The following is an 18258-nucleotide window of genomic DNA, read 5'->3' on the forward strand; positions in this document are numbered from 1 at the left end:
TTCAAAAGTTGCTGTATTGATCTTATTTCTACAATTACCCAGCAGTATCACCAAAATGACTACCACTGATATGGATAATGCAGTGTTTTCCCTTAATTTCAAAGTAAATGGTTATAGATAAGTTGTAACAGGCAAGGGGCTGAGATTTATGAACAATATGTCTGTGGACCTAACAGCAAATTTTTATTTCAAAGCGGCATTTTTGTCAATTGAAGCGGTCAATTTGGCTGGTAGCCGCTTCTTAGGGAAAACACTGATAATGTGTTTTTATCTTTCATTCGCATGGTTAAGAACTCAGCAGTAAGAACTGATGTATCTTCAGAATTTATTTAGATAAAAGTAATACTAACAACTACTTCATGTACTTGTTTGGTTTAGTTCACAACCCTTTGTTTTAAAAAATCCAGTAAACAGCTAGACTCCTACCCTAGCTATCCTCTGATTTTTTAAGATTAAACAAAACTTTCCTTCAAAAATGAAGGCTGCTAGCCTATAATGGTACATGTATCTATAATCTATGTTAAATAAAGTTTAAAGAACATAAGTTTAATAATTCAAATTGACATTTACACTTTTGTGATGGTCATTCCGTATGAAAATACTGGCAATCAAAGTTCAGTAGAAATCAAATTCATCAAATTTTGGATTGTAAGCAGCTTCTATTTTGGGTAATACATGTACCAGGAGAATTTGCATATAAAAATTACTTTACTTGATAACAGGAACCTATATACTAAAGGAAGAGGGAGAGAGGCAAGTCTCGCGATATCTTGTAAGTCACAGGATTTCGTTAGTCAAATTTGATTATTATATCTCTAATGATATCAAATATTTCAGATCAAAGCCTGTAATTATCTGTGACGGTTGAGATCTTTATTGAATATATTTATTAATTAATATTCCAGTAATTGATTATTACTTTTGTACATTGACTGATATTAAATTAGCATAAGTCTATGTTTATTATGTATAAAATATACCTAGTGCTATTTTGTTAGCGTAATACTTATTGTTCTATTGATTGTGCGCTAAACGTCATTTTTATGTTATGAGTATGACGTCACAGTACGTCCCGGTCCGGGTTAGCCCGACGGTATCATTACTGACGACTGTTGTAATTTTGAAGGTGCTGATTTTTATACTGAAGGAAGTGAACGTGTTTGGAGGAGAGAGCGGTCTATTTTGACCTGTAAGCATTGTCATCATTGTTATTGATGTTTTATTATTGTAATTAAATAAACGGTTAAAACTGAAATCGATTCCTGTTAAGGTCAAGATCTAGTAAATAACTTGAGACTGATTTTTTGGTGCTAGATCCATTATGACGTCATAATCAATTTCAACTTTCTTTTTCCCGTACTTTACGGCTTTAGCAGAATTATGAAGAAAATGAGGTATTTTCATGTCATTCAATTTGAAATCATATGAAAAGTAAACCGGATACCTGTATTAAATTTGATATTGATTTAAAGAAGAGGCCATGAACATACTAATTACCGTTTTCTGAGAGACTGTAGGCAATATGGATACATTTCCTTTGCCGAATCATAAAAAAACTCCCATATTCATGACTGGTTTTCTTAATTTTTCATTGAAAATGACAGTTTAAAATACAGTTTTTCATCTTGTTTACGCACAAGTTATGCCCCGAAACACCTTATTTGACCAAGCTAAAGTTTTAAAGCATTAATAAAGGAATTTATTTCTCAAGTTTGATAAATCTGTAGGCACCTTTCATTTACTAGATCTTGACCTTAATTGATTCTGGGACTATTGGGCAACCGCCCGTTACATATTTTGGGGGCTTCGTCCGAGGGATATCGATTCTAGTTTTAACTGTTGTTTTGTGTTGTGTAGCATAAGGAAAAAAGCCAATGGCTTCAAATGAATCGTTTTTACACAACTTGTCAAGTGGTTTTAATGGGTTTGTGAAATTTTTCACACCAAGTTTCTTAATGCGCGGACCGACTACAGACGATAAGTCTGTTACCTTAGATCAAAACAGATCTTCCGAGAATAACGGCGAATGTAGATACATGTCCACATGTAATAAATCAGTAACTAATAACAAACTTCAGAACTTACCCCTAGACATCGATTGTTCAGAGACCGAGTACGAGTCCGAGCGCGTATATCATGGAATGTATGATCCGCCTCTTGTAGGTCATGGAAAGAACGATAACTCAGTCGTTAGACCTAAATCATATCCAGACAATGCCCAGTGTTTTTCAAAATCAGACCATGAAATTAACACTTGTACTTGTCCGCGACACAGAAATTGTAGTTCAATCACTGATCTTTCATCACAGAAACGTGATCCGTACCTCTTTCCAGATACACAAGTGCATGCGCACGCTGAATCAGATTTGTTTTCATGTTCACAAGGAAATCCTCCCCACTGTTTTGGTACGAATGAAAAATTATCGTGTGATTCAAAACAACGTGTGTCAAATAGGAGAATAAATACTCCTGACATAGTTGAAACATTCACACATAATCCAAAACGTGAAAGAAACACAAGAAATCCCCTTGATTCTAAACATGTCGCGCCGTCAACATTTACAAATCACGTGACTAGGAGAGGCCCAAAAGGGGCAAATGTCGATTTTAATGAACACGCTTTTTACAATGACTTAGAAAATACAAACTTTGGAGAAAAAGCTGCAAATGTACAGAAAAGTCCAAAGCTTGTAAATAGAAAGCCGAAAGAACCGGATACTTTTGACGGAAATAAAGTTGAATGGAATGATTATGTGTGTCATTTTGAGCAAGTAGCTGAGTGGAATGAATGGAATGATCATGAAAAAGCGCTTCAACTTGCTATGAGTCTACGAGGTGTAGCCCAGCGCGTGTTAGGAGAATTACCCAGAGAAATTTTATGTCAGTACGAGACATTAAAATCTGTATTAATGCAGAGATTTTGCCCACCTGAACGAGTTACAGCATATCGCTGTGAGTTTAGAAATAGACGTCGCAATCGCGAAGAATCAGTAGTCGAATATGGCTATGCGCTTAAGCGTCTCGCGAGTCGCGCATTTCCGTCTATACCTATAGAAATGAGAGAGAGTTTAATTGTCGAGCAGTATATTTCCGGGTTAGGAAATCAAGATATCAAAAGACACATTCAGTTCGCACACCCGAGCACCCTGGTTCGAGCTATATCATTAGCTGTAGAGTTTGAGGCCTTTGAGGGTTCGTACAATGTACTACGGAAACCGAACGAGTCCGTTCATTCGAATGTTATGGCCTTGACAAACGCAGGAAATTCTGAAAAGAATATTCAGAAAACCTCACGTCATTCAAACCTTGAGATATCTAGACTTGATAGATTAGAGAATTCGATGAGAGATGTCAAAGAATCTCTAAAGAATTTATTACATAAACCGGAAAGACCCAGTCAGGTAGAGAAAACTGAACAGAGAAACAACACGCGCCCGCCTATTAAATCGCGTGACTCTCAAAAGTTCACTTGCTTTAATTGCAATGAGGAAGGTCATATAAGTCGCAACTGTCCAAAGAAGAACTCAAGTTACGCGAAAAACGAGTCAGTTATGATTAGGACTCCAAGGACACAGCAGTCCGAGGAGAATACTGATTTAAACTAGAACGAGCTGGGATGGAGGCCACAGGCTCAGCTCAGACAAACAATTGTGATAAAAATTTTGATAAAAATGTAAGGCCATTGAATAGCTTTAGATTAGCTGCTATTTCTCAACACTGCTGGTTTATAAAAGTTTCAGTAAGAAACTCAGATATTAAAATGCTTGTAGATACGGGTTCTGCGGTTACTCTGCTGTCGAAGCAAATATTCGATTCTTTGAGAAATGTAAAACTGGAGAACGAATCGTCTATTTTGACGACCGCTGATGGAGAACCTATGTCCGTATTAGGTCGCTGTACCTTGAATTTAGGGATCGCGAATGACGAATTCAGTCAATCGGTTATGGTAGCCGATTTAGGAAATCTTGAAGGAATTCTCGGATTAGACTTTTTAGCTCGTAATCGTGTCACTTTTGATACCGGCAGAGGTGTTTTGAAATTCAAAAATTTTGACTTGGCCTTAACAAATGAGTCAGTGTCAGAAAATTCGTGCGCTCGCGTTCAGTTAATTCAAACATGTGAAATTCCCGGAGAGTCAGAAATATTTCTGAAAGGGAAAATCAAAGGGAAATTGCCCGAAATTGACAGTATTTTAGAACCATTTGAAGGTTATATGGGTGAAAAACATGTCATTATACCAAAGTCAATAATAAAGTCAAAAGACTCTGAAGTGGTATTTTCTGTTTTAAACCCTACCCCAGAGACAGTCATATTAAAGAAAAACGCTTATGTTGCTTCTCTTGAGCCTGTAACAGAAATTTATCACCAAACACAAGCGTCTAAAGACGTTAGACAAGACAATCACGGACTGTTAACGAAAGACTTACCAGACCACTTAAGTCCTCTTATGTCTAATGTTTCTGACAGATTGTCAGCAGATGAGAAAAATAAACTTAAACAAGTTTTAGCTCAGTATTCAGATATATTTGTCGGACCAGATGGACGAGTAGGTCAAACAGACCTAGTCCACCATAAAATCAAGTTTAAAGATCAAACACCTGTAAAAATTCCTGCTAGGCGACTGCCTATACACCAACGCGAGATAGCTAATGAAGAAATAGACAAAATGCTAAATCAAGGCATAATTGAGCCGAGTGAATCACCATGGGCAGCGCCCATCGTATTGGTTAAGAAAAAGGATAATACCACTCGATTTTGCGTTGATTATAGAAAATTAAATTTGAAAACAATCAAAGATAGTTATCCTTTACCGAGAATCGATGATTCTTTAGATTCACTTTCAGGTGCCCAATACTACTGTACATTAGGTCTTGGGAAGGGGGGAGTGTGACGGTTGAGATCTTTATTGAATATATTTATTAATTAATATTCCAGTAATTGATTATTACTTTTGTACATTGACTGATATTAAATTAGCATAAGTCTATGTTTATTATGTATAAAATATACCTAGTGCTATTTTGTTAGCGTAATACTTATTGTTCTATTGATTGTGCGCTAAACGTCATTTTTATGTTATGAGTATGACGTCACAGTACGTCCCGGTCCGGGTTAGCCTGACGGTATCATTACTGACGACTGTTGTAATTTTGAAGGTGCTGATTTTTATACTGAAGGAAGTGAACGTGTTTGGAGGAGAGAGCGGTCTATTTTGACCTGTAAGCATTGTCATCATTGTTATTGATGTTTTATTATTGTAATTAAATAAACGTTTAAAACTGAAATCGATTCCTGTTAATTGATTCTGGGACTATTGGGCAACCGCCCGTTACATATCTATAAAAAAATGATTCAAGATTTGTATTTATCACTGATTAGTAGTGATTACACTCCTTATTTTCATAGAAATTATGTTTATTTCAAAATCAGCACATGCCCCTGATCGGCTGTATTTCCAAGAAAAAAATGATTTCGGTGTTTGTTTTCTTGAATATATTTAAATAATAGGCCTTATGCTTAAAAATTAATAATAGGCCTTATGCTTAAAAATTATTGAAAATACATTCCAATACATAAAAGGAATAAATAACATTAATCAGAAAGCAGGCAAAAGTAGTTTGAAAATGTTTTGGGTAAATAAACATGGCAATGAAGGAGTTGCCTATCCTGTTAGTATTAAGGTCCCTGTTGATCATTTCACAATGCTTTCACTTCCTACAATTTTTAAACATCCTTTTGCCCATGTATACTCTTGGATAAAAGGACTAGATTTCATAATTGTACTATTTCAAAGTTTGCATATTCATTTGCTTGTTGTTACACCCCAGAAAAATCTCTAACTGAAAACTTGAAACATTTTCAACTCCATCACAGGGGCATCTTATCCACTCGAAGTCTTCCGATTGCACTCAGAAGGCCTCGGGTTCTACCTTATTGTCATCCAAGTGAGTTATCTTTTCTTGGGCGAAGAGTTTCACACTGTCCAGAAAGCTGGGGTTTTCGTTGGATAAAAGCTATTTTCGATGGATATATTTGGAATATTTTAGCCTGGATAAGTCCTAGGACATCATTTGCGCTAGTTCATTTCAGGATTTGTGTAACTTTTCTCAAGTAAGTTGTTTTTTGACTTAGTTTAAAAATCGTGTGCTACTTTCGATTCTTCCCTTGTGTATTTTTGTATGTGAAGTAGAGAACAGAGTGGATAAGATGCCCCTGTGACTCCATAGAAAATATTTACTGAGATGTAACTCTCAAGATATTAAAAAAATAGGTACACTACTAAACTTTGGCACTGCAAAAAGAATTCTACAACCTAAAAGGTGTCCCTTTGGTGGAACTTTAATGTTTGGATTGCCGGAAATCACGAATCCTGGTAGATATCCGTTTAGCCATTAAACTGGTCATAACTATAAGCATGAGCTGACCTCACACATATTGTATCGTTTTCAAAACGTGCTAAATTACATTAATTGGCCTAGTACTAGATTTATTATCCCCGAAATTGCTTCTAACTTACCCAAAGCGTGTTATTTACTTTTGTTCGGCTGCTGGGATTGACAAAAATCAAACCGGAAATAGAATAAAGAAGTTTAAAATAGGTATTTATACGTACGAATTGTTTAATTCCGAGTAAAAACATTGTAACGAGCTCTTGGTATAAAAATACAATATGTTAAAATTTCAAAGACATTTTAGGTAAATTTTAATTAGTGAATATTTTTTTAATAAGCAATCAGTAGGAGGGTAGGGATAGCCCCCCCCCCCCTCGGGATAGAATTTTTTAAGTAAAGCCCGATAGCGACCCCTGTTTTTGACAAAAACAGAGCCGCGGCACCCCATCCCCAGTTCACGACACACACAGACACTGATTTGGAAAAACGATGCTGCATCTCTTAGTTTTTTTTTAAAAGTTGCTTATAGTCTCAAATATAATGATTCCTCTGTGTGTAACTTACTGTTTTGCAAGAAAAAGTTAATGCAGAAGCGTCACTCATATACATATATTTGTGTGTAAATTATTATTTTTGTATGCATGGATATGTGTAACAATAAGTGTATGTTTATAATATATACTATACATACATATATTTGTATATAAATTATTATTTTTGTATGCATGGATTTGTGTAACAGTAAGTGTATGTGGGTATGCATATGTCAAATATCTATTGAACTAACTCCAAGAGATTAGTTTGCATTAAGTTTATAATTATATGCTAAGTGCTTATTAATTGAAATTACTATTTCTGTTAATACTTAAATGATTTTTTTTTTTGAATGACCATCTTCAATACTTAGGGTACAGGTTTGCCAGACTGGCTGTGTAGAGGTATCATCCCCTGGTGCCCTTTGTATTCAAGATGCACTAGTTTTATATTAGAGTACTGCCATTACTACAAGATTTTTTTTTAATTTACCTTATATCTATCATTTTTATTTAATTGTGTTTTCTTTTATCATTCTATGGTTTCTATGCTTTGATCCAGTGTGGTGATGCACTTCTCAATGTCAAACTTAATCACTAGTCATGTTACATTATCCTTAATATAGAATTGTAATCAATGTTATCATTTTGTAATAATTGTTCATGCCCCCCGTGGGCCCTTGATTGGTGAATAAACATAAACATAAACATAAACATATAAATATTTCATGGGGTGAAAATATTCCCGATGATTGAAATGTATGTTCAACTGCACTCACATCATTCACGTGAAATTCTTTGCCCCCCCCCCCTCCCTCCCAGACTCTTCTCACCACGACCTCACAAAGGGACATGACCATTCCTGATTACAGTGACGCAGTATATGGGATATACATGGATGAGCTATCTTGCTCCAACATTTTGAACCCCATAAAATTTTCACATTCTGAAATTATACATAGATCGATCATTTGCGTCGAAAGCAAATTGGGAGGGGGGAGGGCTAATTAAAAGCGAGAAAAAAAATACAAACCTGCAAAAATCTTGAAAAGCAAATGACTCTACTTTTCATGAGTTTTGCAGTGTTACTTATAAAGAGGGTCTCCTATTTGAAATATATCATTCAGGGTTGAATTTCTTAGCTGCATCTCCGGGAAATAAGTCTAAAAATTTTTAGGCAACTATGAAATATAGATTAAAATGCTAACGATGCACTTTATTATAGTTGTCATGTTCTAAATTTTCAATTTGTACTTGCTCCCACCCGGTAAATTAAAAATTTAGAACATGACAATAAAATTGCATGGCCTTAGGAACCACTGCGGGGCACCTCCCAAAAATTTTGCCGATATATAGTATACTATAGAAAACATGCAGTATATTATAGAAAACATTGCTACAGTTGTGCTCTGCGGTTAAAATGCAAAAAAAAAAAATGTCAGGGAAATTTTGGTAGTTGATAGTGCCCCCCAACTGCAAAAATACCCCCCCCCCTTCAACTGAAATTGCTTTCGTCTTTTTATTTTGTCAAGCTGCCCAACACATTATCAACTTATTTCTACAAGCAAACAAATGGCTGAGGTCGGTAGGACGAATTCTGGAAATCCAAAACTTACACCCTAATAATCCGAATCGTCGGACTTGACTGATTAAAAATGAAGCATGTAACAATATAAGGGCAATTAGCACTATTCTGAGCATGAGTGACAGATGGCTTAGGTAGAGTAACACATTTTGATTTACATATAGTTCTATTAGCATAATCATTTATATTTCATGGTGTTTAAATTACAGTTAATTAAAAGTATATCTCAAAGTCAGCTAAACATGTCTCAATTAAGAATTTCACTGTAATAGCACCTTAGATAAAATATCATTCCATCGGTTTTCTTAATATTTTTTTCTCTTGAAAAGCACAAAGATTCTTTGCAAGGTAAGATTTATACATACATGCATTTTTTAACCCATTCACCATCCTCCACTTCTAACAACCCAACTTCAATTTAATAATAATTCATTTTTTAAAATAAAAACTCTAGGTCTCTTGCATGTATTCACATTCTTCCAACCACCTAATATCAACACATGTATAACATAATATATCTTACCCATTATTGCCAGTTTCTTGCCACACCCAAAAACTGATTGTAAAGTCTCCGTTTGCACCGATACCAAAAGAACTGGAGGGCGTTGCATAGCAGGGGGGACCAGTCTGCACAAAATACGTGGAGAACTCCCCCAATCGGCTATTGGGGTGGGTGTTCACAGTGTCCGTGACGACACACGTCCCCAGGCCGGGGCTAGTGGAGATCAAAAGGTCCACTGAGGGGGGCAAGGCCGTCCTATTGGGGCAAATCTGGACACAGAATAACTGGGTGCACTGCTGGACGGATATCGGGTACACGGTGCTTTCACAGTAGGCGTTCCGGGTAGGGACGCCACAAGCACTGTCCGAAGGTTTACTGACCACTGGGCGATTCTCCGCAATGTTGTAGATCTCTGGGAACGGACGGGTCACTTGAGCGGTTGTTGATGACGTTTGTGATAAAATTAGAAATATAGTCAAAATAGCACCAGGAAAAATCTCTTTTATAAGAAGTTTTTTACTACCATAAGGCTGACGGAGGTTTAAAGGATAGGGGGAAATTACGTCTGTTTTCAAATCCTTTTTATCGTAAAATAGTCTTCGGAGTTTCCATATTTGGCACTTGTGGAACGGTTTTGTTCGATTAGAAAAGCCGGGAATCCAAATTTTGGGTTCCATTGTTGTATTGAACACCGGAATAATACTCAACTCCACAAAATGAAAAAAAAAATCGTCAGCTAGTTCATCCTTTGTGTTAGAAATTCCTGAGACACAGTCTGAAGTAAAACCAAGAAATTATTGCGCATCTGGGAGATTCGGCCAAAGTCAGATCAATCTTTTGAATAATTTAGAAGTTCCTACCTATTAAGCCTCAACACAAGAAAGGGTACTCACACCTATCTTTAATTAAATTATACACCTTGTCAATAAAACGCACTGAGCTACGGGCCATATGACGTTATATTTTGATGTTGGTAGAAATCTTATTTAACGTAGGGGGGAGGGGGGATTCAAAAGAATTTACATATACCCTAAAATGATTAATTTTAAAGAAAACTTGCATAATTTCTGTATTTTTTCGTGCTAAATTATATTTTATATAAATAAATGTATAACTATTTCACATGCTGAAAATAAGCATATAAACATGGTTTCATACAATTTCTAAAATTCCCTTATTTTTAAAATCACTAATCTGATTAGATTGTGAAAATCACATATGTATCTCTAAACAGACTCCTGTTACCCCTATGTTTGTTCTATATATTTTTTCATGTATTTCTTGCAGTGAACAACCGGATAAAAGGTACTAGTACACGGAAATGTATTTCTATCCGTTTATAGATGTGTTGGTTTTTTAAAAGTTGGATGGGGTGGCCGATTGCATGAATGTAATATTTGAGATTTTATTAATTCGCTATAAAAATGAAAGGGATTTACATATACACGCGTGCGGTCAGTGATATCTTACAATTATATTGTAATAAATACATGTATTTCCTACAACAGCAAATATTTTATTTTATTAAACCCCAAAATATCGTGCAAATAAGACACATGGATGGCATGTCATTATTGTAAAGAAACGCAAGAATGGTAAATGGATGAGTATTCTTAAAAAAATATTCAAATTGATATTTCTGTGGTGAGCGTCAGATTTTTTTAGGACGATGTCCATTTTAGATCCATAGTGCCATGATAATATTTTAATACGATTAAAATTTAAACTTAAATTAAATACATTTACATGAACATGCACTTGATCTCACCTCTTAGATATATTCAGACCTGAAGAATATACTTTATTCCATGTCGTAATATAGGTTACTATTGGTCTCTTGATTATAAAACAGATGAAGACTTCAAACAAAATTTCAATTGAATTATTTTGAATGAGAGTTCCCTAACACATTACATTAAAAACCGAGTGTATTACGTTTTTTTTTTTTATCATAAAAGCATATATGTACAATATTTTGATTTAAGACTATTTAAATTTTACATTTTAATAATAATATGTTGGAAGAAATAAGATATTTTTTGAGATTTCGTTAACTTGCAATTTTTACTTAAAAAGGATCTTGCATAAAAAGTGCATAAAGTGTCGAGTTCTTAAATATTTTTTGTGTAAAGGGCGGGGGAGGGGGGGGGGGGGCAAGATCATACAATTTTAAAATTATCAGCTACGTGTGCGTAAACACACCGTGCATATATACGCTTTTAAAAGTGTACTATTGTAATTAAATTAAGAATTTACCCCACCAGCAATGTATTAAAAATTAATCGATCATTTAAATTTCTCTACCCCATTTTTAAATATCTTTTGACATTTTCGGTCCACTTATTCCACCTTTCGTACATATACACTTGCATGTATGCATTCACCTATACATTATTTCTATGGGATACACCAACGCAAACACGTGGGCCGAGTAAGAAAGGCACTAGTGTATGCAAGTACATATACATTTTGACCTTTGTTTACTGATTTAGGACAGTTCAGAGGCTAATATCTTTAACACTTATAATTTTAGAGATACGCTTTAAATTCCACGCCCTCTTAATGGAATAGTTGATTCTTCAAATTCCAGTGAACATGAGAAAGTGAAATATCAACTTTTAACCAGAGACGGAGCTACAGAGAGTGAGATTTAGCAAGTTCCAGGGAATTTATCATGGAAACCAAAACTCTGTTAATTCTGCTGGTTGTGATGATAGTGTATGTCCTCATCGGGGGAGCTATTCTTTATGGGATTGAACACACTAACGAGCAACAAACGCAGACCTCAGCTTCTTCTACATTCTTCAATTTCTCCGGAAGTAAGTTATCTTTTTTTGGTTTAAAGATTGAAATATCTATGGAAGTTTTCATTACTTTTTTTTCTAAAAATTTCAAAGAAAAGAAATCTTTATTTTTGCAATTTTCTTTGAGTTCAAAATCTCTAAAGGTGAAATACTCAGTGGTCCTTGAGGACAATTGATAATTGAAGATTTTGTGGAGACAAATACAAACACTAATTTTGTGTCTTTGACCTTTTACCAGCTGTCAGTAGTTGCGTGACCACTGCCCAGGTCCGACAGTTCGTCCAGGCCGTTATACAGGCCTATGATGAGGGGGTGCTAGTGACGGACACAGACACTTCCGCGTCCCAGTGGGACTACGCCAGCTCCACATTCTTTGCTATGACTGCCGTCACCACAATAGGTATAATTACCCGGTATATTCACCAAGGAAAATTTTGCATTTATCTAGTAAATTCAATACGTACAAGTTATGATAAATAGTAATTTGTCATTAAAAAAAAGAAAAAGAGTGTTAAACTGAAAAAATATGATAAACAAAATATTTCAAAATCTCCTTTGAATTATGGCATAAACTTTTATATTAATTGTTACATTTACAGTGTAACATCTCAACTAATTTTTTTTTTATTTCAGGTTATGGAAACCAATCGCCTGCTACAGGTGGCGGGAAAGCTTTCGTCTGCATCTTCGGTTTGATAGGAATACCGATGATGGCGCTAATATTAACTGGACTGGGTGAAAAACTAGACGGTTTATTAAAACCACTTAAAGACAAAGTGTTCATTAACAAAAACGAGAAAGCAGATCAAGCGTTAAAGACGTTTCTTTTAATTTTATTAATTTTCATTTTGAACTCTTTAATTCCCGCCGCCATTTTTTCGGCCATTGAAGGCTGGTCTTACGGAGATTCCGTGTACTATACCATAATCACACTCACGACCATTGGATTTGGAGACTTCGTTTTAGGTACTGTAAACACTTTTATTTTATTTTCCATTAAAAACAACTTGATACAAAATGTTACAATCAATCATGACTGTCAACCTGGTGCTAAAAATCTATAATTTTATATCGATGTATGAAGCAGAAATCGTGTTTCATTCCACGGGTAAAAAAGTCGATTTAATATATTGTGTGTAAGTGAATTGAACCTAAAAATTCTTCCTTCATACATTTATCCTCAAGTGAATTTTAGCGAGATTGATTTCTTTTAAAAGGTTTATCGTCCCTTTTTTCAATTATATACAATTTCTTTAATGTGTGATTGATTTACAAAATATATTTAAAGCGCACACAATTTCAATACTCCTTATAGGACAAAAATGAATTTTTACTCGTCCAAGTGTGAGTTATCTCTCTTGTAAGAGGGTCGCTGAACCATAAATGTTAAGGTGATATCATTTATTTGTTTTGTATTAATAATTTTCACTTAAAGCCATATATGGCGTAACTGATCAAAAAAAAATATTTTTGAAAAATACATAATTACAAAATACGTAAAAATACAAAATAAAGAAAAGAAATAAAGTTAATACATTTAAATTAAAGCTTTTCATACAATTCTGAACACGGAGAACACCTCTTTTCATCTAATAATACAATTTTATCTTCTCTCTAATTGTGTTATTTAGATATTTTGTATTTTCTTCCAAGTCGGAGAAAATTCCGAGAATTCAAATTAAATTGGGAAATCTTTATAACGCAATTGACTTAGATTTTGTAATTTACGGAAAAGATCTATCTTTATATAAAGTTATGATACAAATAATAAGATCTTATAATTTTAGTCTAATAATTTTCATTGTACATACGCCATATATGGCGTTAAACCAAAGAGTGATATTACATACTTGCATTTCTTACTTCCTTAAATGGTGAATGGCCTTTCTTTTATGATAGTCAAGAAAAGCTATCAAAGGATGAAATTTGAGAAATATTTAATCATTGTTATTAGATAAGCCCTAAACCACCCACCCATCCCCTGTAAAAAGGGTAAGAAAAAACAGGTATATAAAATATCACAAAGCATTCCTAATATCCGCGAAAATATTGGGTTAAAACTTTGGATATTTCATGCTAACACACATGGCAAATTGGATAAAACTTTCATCTTAGACCATACGATGACATGCATGACAAAATGAATTACATTAAATTGATTTTTTTTCGATACAGGAACGTCTGATTCCGACTACCGTGCGCCGTACAAACTGCTGAGTAGCTTGTGGATCTTAGTAGGGCTGGCCACCGTGGCACTGATATTGTCCAATGTCCAGGACCTGTACAAGAGAGTGTCACTCGAAGGAGAGAAGAAAATATCACAAAAGGATGATTCTGAGGTAGGAAAAAATAAAAAAGGATGGGACCGCATTAACTGAGGTCCAGTGTCGCATTGGATGCTGACTCAAAAAAGATCCCTCAATGGTCCAAAGTGCTTGAGTGTGGCTCTCCACTGGCAAGTGGTGGCGTCTCCATATTATAAGTGCTTGAGTGTAGCTCTCCACCGGCAAGTGGTGGCGTCTCCATATTATAAGTGAAAAATTCTCGTTATAGGGACATTTATTATAACAACATGCAAAGAAAGAAACAAATAATAATATTTTTAAATTAATTTTTAATAAAAGTTCTGTGAAAATTCACTGGAACACTGGCATATACATTATGTACTACTGATACGGACAGAAAAATGCAGTAAGCAATTGGTTTTCCAAAATGTGAGGAAAATAGAACTTCTATGGAGTTTAAATTAAGAAAATTACTGATTTTTAAAAGTTCTTTAAATATTGTAAAATTCAATCTCTTTTTGTTATCATGCATTATTATATATATATTTTTTTGCAGAAATCTGAAGATAAAAAAGAGGATTCAGCGGAGAACAAAGACCCCGTCAAGGCCTAATTAAAGAATTAATTTTTACGAATTTTATTTGTAACACAAAGACAATATACATTGTATGCACTGAACCAAGTCCAGTGGATTTTAAATCGTTTTCTTCAGTTTAGGAACGATTTTTACAGTGTGTCAAGTACTATTCTACAGTTCGGACTAGTGTAAATGAAGCTTTCATTGCCAATACATGTATATATTTTGTTAGAGGATTATTTTCGCCCCGTCTTATTTTCGCCCTTTAACACTTGCAATCAATTTTGCCCAGTTAAAATTCGCCCAGTCATAGTTTTGTTGAAGAAATTATATTGTATTCTTTTTATTTCGCCCCGTTTAAAATTCGCCAAAATGAGGGTAGGGCGAAAGGGGCGATAATAAAACGGGGGTGAACATTTCCCCGAATACAGTATTTGTTATAGTTATTTGGGATAATGTTTTCTGAAGTCACTGAAGGTTTATTTTAGTTAACAACGGCAACTTTTTGTCACTACGAGCATACATCATACTCTTGGAGAGTTGAATTTTATATCACACAGGATATGATGTTTGTTTTCAATCGGAACAATCCTCAATGTTAATTAAAACCATTCAACAGCAAGGAGAGATTGGGCGAATTTATAATGGGACAAAACTGTTCGCAAGTGGAAAAAGGTCGAAATTAACACGGGGCGAAAAATTACCCTGTATAGACAGGATTGATGATTATTAATCGCGCTTCGTTTCGATAAAATATGTTGTTTTTAAAACTGGCTATCATAAGTTCCATTCAATGAAATGGAATGAAACTTCACACATCGATAAAATAAACGTTTTTCGATATAAAAATGTGTTGATCTTAAATTTTGTAGAAAATATTTGATGTTGAGGAATATTATCTACGTATTTTTTGAATGACCCCCGTATGAACAGAAAGAGGAATGAAGAGGAAGTTGAATCACACCTAGCTATAAAACTGTAGTTCTCTGCTTACGAGTACTCAGACAGATAAAGAAGAGAGCCACAGATCTTTGCATTGTAAAAACCGCAAAAAAAATTTATGTGTCGCTCATTTCAGTTCTGCAGCTAAATCCCACCATATTCCTGATATTGTATGACGAGCCTCAATAAAGAATGTGCTAAAATTTCAAGCAACAGCAATAGTTAAACCTTATGACTAAAATTTGTAACATACTAATATTGCATAGATATTAATTAAACCAGGGCATTGACATGGGATTCGTACAAAGATGAATCCTGCCATATTGTATGTCTCAACAAAGTTTGTGCTTTTTAAGCATCTGCAAAGGGTACTGAGTAATTGCTGAGAAAAAAATGTATGCTGCGGACAGATCAGATGTACGGATAAACAGGAAGTTGACATTGGATTCGTACAAAAATAAATCCCATCATATGGCATGCATCGTCAAAATGAATCCCATCATATGGCATGCCAAAGTGTAAGCTAAATTCATCAAGCATGCTGCATCTATGATGAGATGTTAAGAAAAATGAGACGAAAAATTTACAACGGACAGACAGACATGGACACACACTCGAGAACTGTTACTAATATGACTCCAGAGATGTTCGTGTTAAATGGGCTAGGTTATCGACAGTGAATAAAAATATTTCGTTGGGGCGTAGGTGTACCCCCCCCCCTTCTAAGGACATGTTGCAGTTTCAGTCAGAAAAGAAAAGGGGTAAATGGTACTGCTTGGACAAAAATTGAACTGAAAGCTGAAACATAACACCCCCCCCCCCACCCCCACCCTGAAATAGGAATTTTGTGTTTTCTCATGGACACATTTTCTTTCTTTCTTTTTTTTTTTTGCTTGTTAATTTTTAGCTCTACTGGTCAGAGACCAGAAGAGCTTATGCGATAGTAATGCGTCCGGCGTCCGTCCGTCTGTCTGTCTGTCTGTCTGTCTGTCCGTCTGTCTGTAAACAATTTTTCAAAATGCTACTCCTCCTACAATTTTAGTCTGATTTCAATATTACTTAGCACACAAGTAGACTACACTAAGATACATAGAATAGTGCATCGGTTTTTGATTTCGATGAACGGTGTTGCCATGGTTACTAAAAATAGAATTTTCTGTGAAATTCCTTAAAAATTCTACTTCTTCTACAGTTTAGGTCTAATTTCAATATAACTTGGCACACATGTAGACTACACTAAGATACAAAGAATAGTGCATCGGTTTTTCATTTCGATGAATGGTGTTGCCATGGTTACTAAAAATAGAATTTTCTGTGAGATTCCTTAAAAATGCTACTCCTTCTACAGTTTTGGTCTGATTTCAATATAACTTGGCACACAAGTAGACTACACTAAGATACATAGAATAGTGCATCGGTTTTTGATTTCGATGAACGGTGTTGCCATGGTTGCGAAAAATAGAATTTTCTGTGAAATTCCTTTAAAACACTACTCCTTCTACAGTTTTGGTCTGATTTCAATGTAACTTGGCACACAAGTAGACTACACTATGATGCATAGAATAGTGCATCGGTTTTTGATTTCGATGTATGGTGTTGCCATGGTTACTAAAAATAGAATTTTCTGTGAAATTCCTTAAAAACTCTACTCCTTCTACAGTTTTGATCTGATTTCAATATAACTTGGCACACAAGTAGACTACACTAAGATACATAGAATAGTGCTTCGGTTTTTGATTTCGATGGTTACAACGGTTACTAAAAATAGAATTTTCTGTGAAATTCCTTTAAAACGCTACTCCTTCTACAGTTTTAGTTTGATTTTAAAATAAGTTGGCACACAGGTAGATTACACAAAGATACATAAAATAGTGCAATGGTTTTTGATAAGTACAAACCAGTAGAGCTACAGTCTCAACAGAGACTTCTGGTTTTTGTAGGTCTGAATTTTTTTCTCTTACACTTAACCCCGTCCCCAACTTGGCTACCGACGCCAATGACATGTACGGTCATCAAACATATCCTTATGTCGCCAACTACAGCCAAAAATCCTTAGGTCGCAAACGACAGCCAAAATATACGATCCTCTTCACTGACTCTAGAGATTGCTATAGGCGAAGTCCGAGCGGTAGTTTAAGGCGACGACATGCATATCCCCAGACAATGATTTAGACATGTTCGTAATCAATTCTTTAAATTTTAAAATGTTTAAATTAATTTATTCAATACAATTAACTTTAAAATTAATTTTAATTGAAAACAGTCTAATTAAAATAAGATGTTCCGAACCCGCTACCGCTTCTCAAAATTTTGAGATAAAAGATTAATATGTGGATTCGACATTGTCCGGAATTATCATACTTGACTGCATTTACCTAATATTTCATTTTGCTTCAAATTGGTATTGTTACGTCATTCATTATGACGTCACAAAGGATTTCAGCTGATAGGCATTTACAGAGCAATAAAATTGAAATGGTAAGTATTTTGGCTTCGTGGTAGTATGTAACTTTGTGGGAGTATGTTACTTATTTACAGGCATATGTGAATAATTTATTTCATAGGACAGCGCAAGACATACTTTAAAGAATGATAATATTGTAAAAACTTTTCAATTTCTCTTTATTGCTAGCATTTG

At 34.8% G+C, this 18258-nt stretch overlaps 2 protein-coding genes across 3 annotated transcripts in view; one reads left to right on the top strand and one right to left on the bottom strand.

The window, feature by feature from the left end:
• The window catches only part of LOC134246242 (usherin-like), a 79718-nt gene extending 73152 nt beyond the window's left edge, over nt 1–6566 (bottom strand). For both annotated transcript variants that reach the window (XM_062728571.1, XM_062728570.1), the window contains exon 1: nt 6518–6566. The gene's annotated coding sequence lies outside the window, so the exon portion shown is untranslated. The remainder of the gene's footprint in view (nt 1–6517) is intronic.
• A 4824-nt stretch (nt 6567–11390) lies between these two features.
• LOC134246206 (potassium channel subfamily K member 2-like) lies at nt 11391–14832 on the top strand. The gene is made up of 5 exons (XM_062728527.1): nt 11391–11831; nt 12055–12216; nt 12450–12782; nt 13992–14155; nt 14658–14832. Exons 1-5 carry the CDS (start codon nt 11687–11689, stop codon nt 14712–14714), a joined length of 861 nt encoding a protein of 286 aa, XP_062584511.1. The 5' UTR covers nt 11391–11686; the 3' UTR covers nt 14715–14832.
• The last annotated feature ends 3426 nt before the right edge of the window (nt 14833–18258 follow it).

The sequence above is a fragment of the Saccostrea cucullata genome, unplaced genomic scaffold, assembly GCF_032062105.1.
Source record: "Saccostrea cucullata isolate Sc308-1 unplaced genomic scaffold, CSIRO_AGI_Scuc_v1 ctg205, whole genome shotgun sequence".
Lineage (NCBI taxonomy): Eukaryota > Metazoa > Mollusca > Bivalvia > Ostreida > Ostreidae > Saccostrea > Saccostrea cuccullata.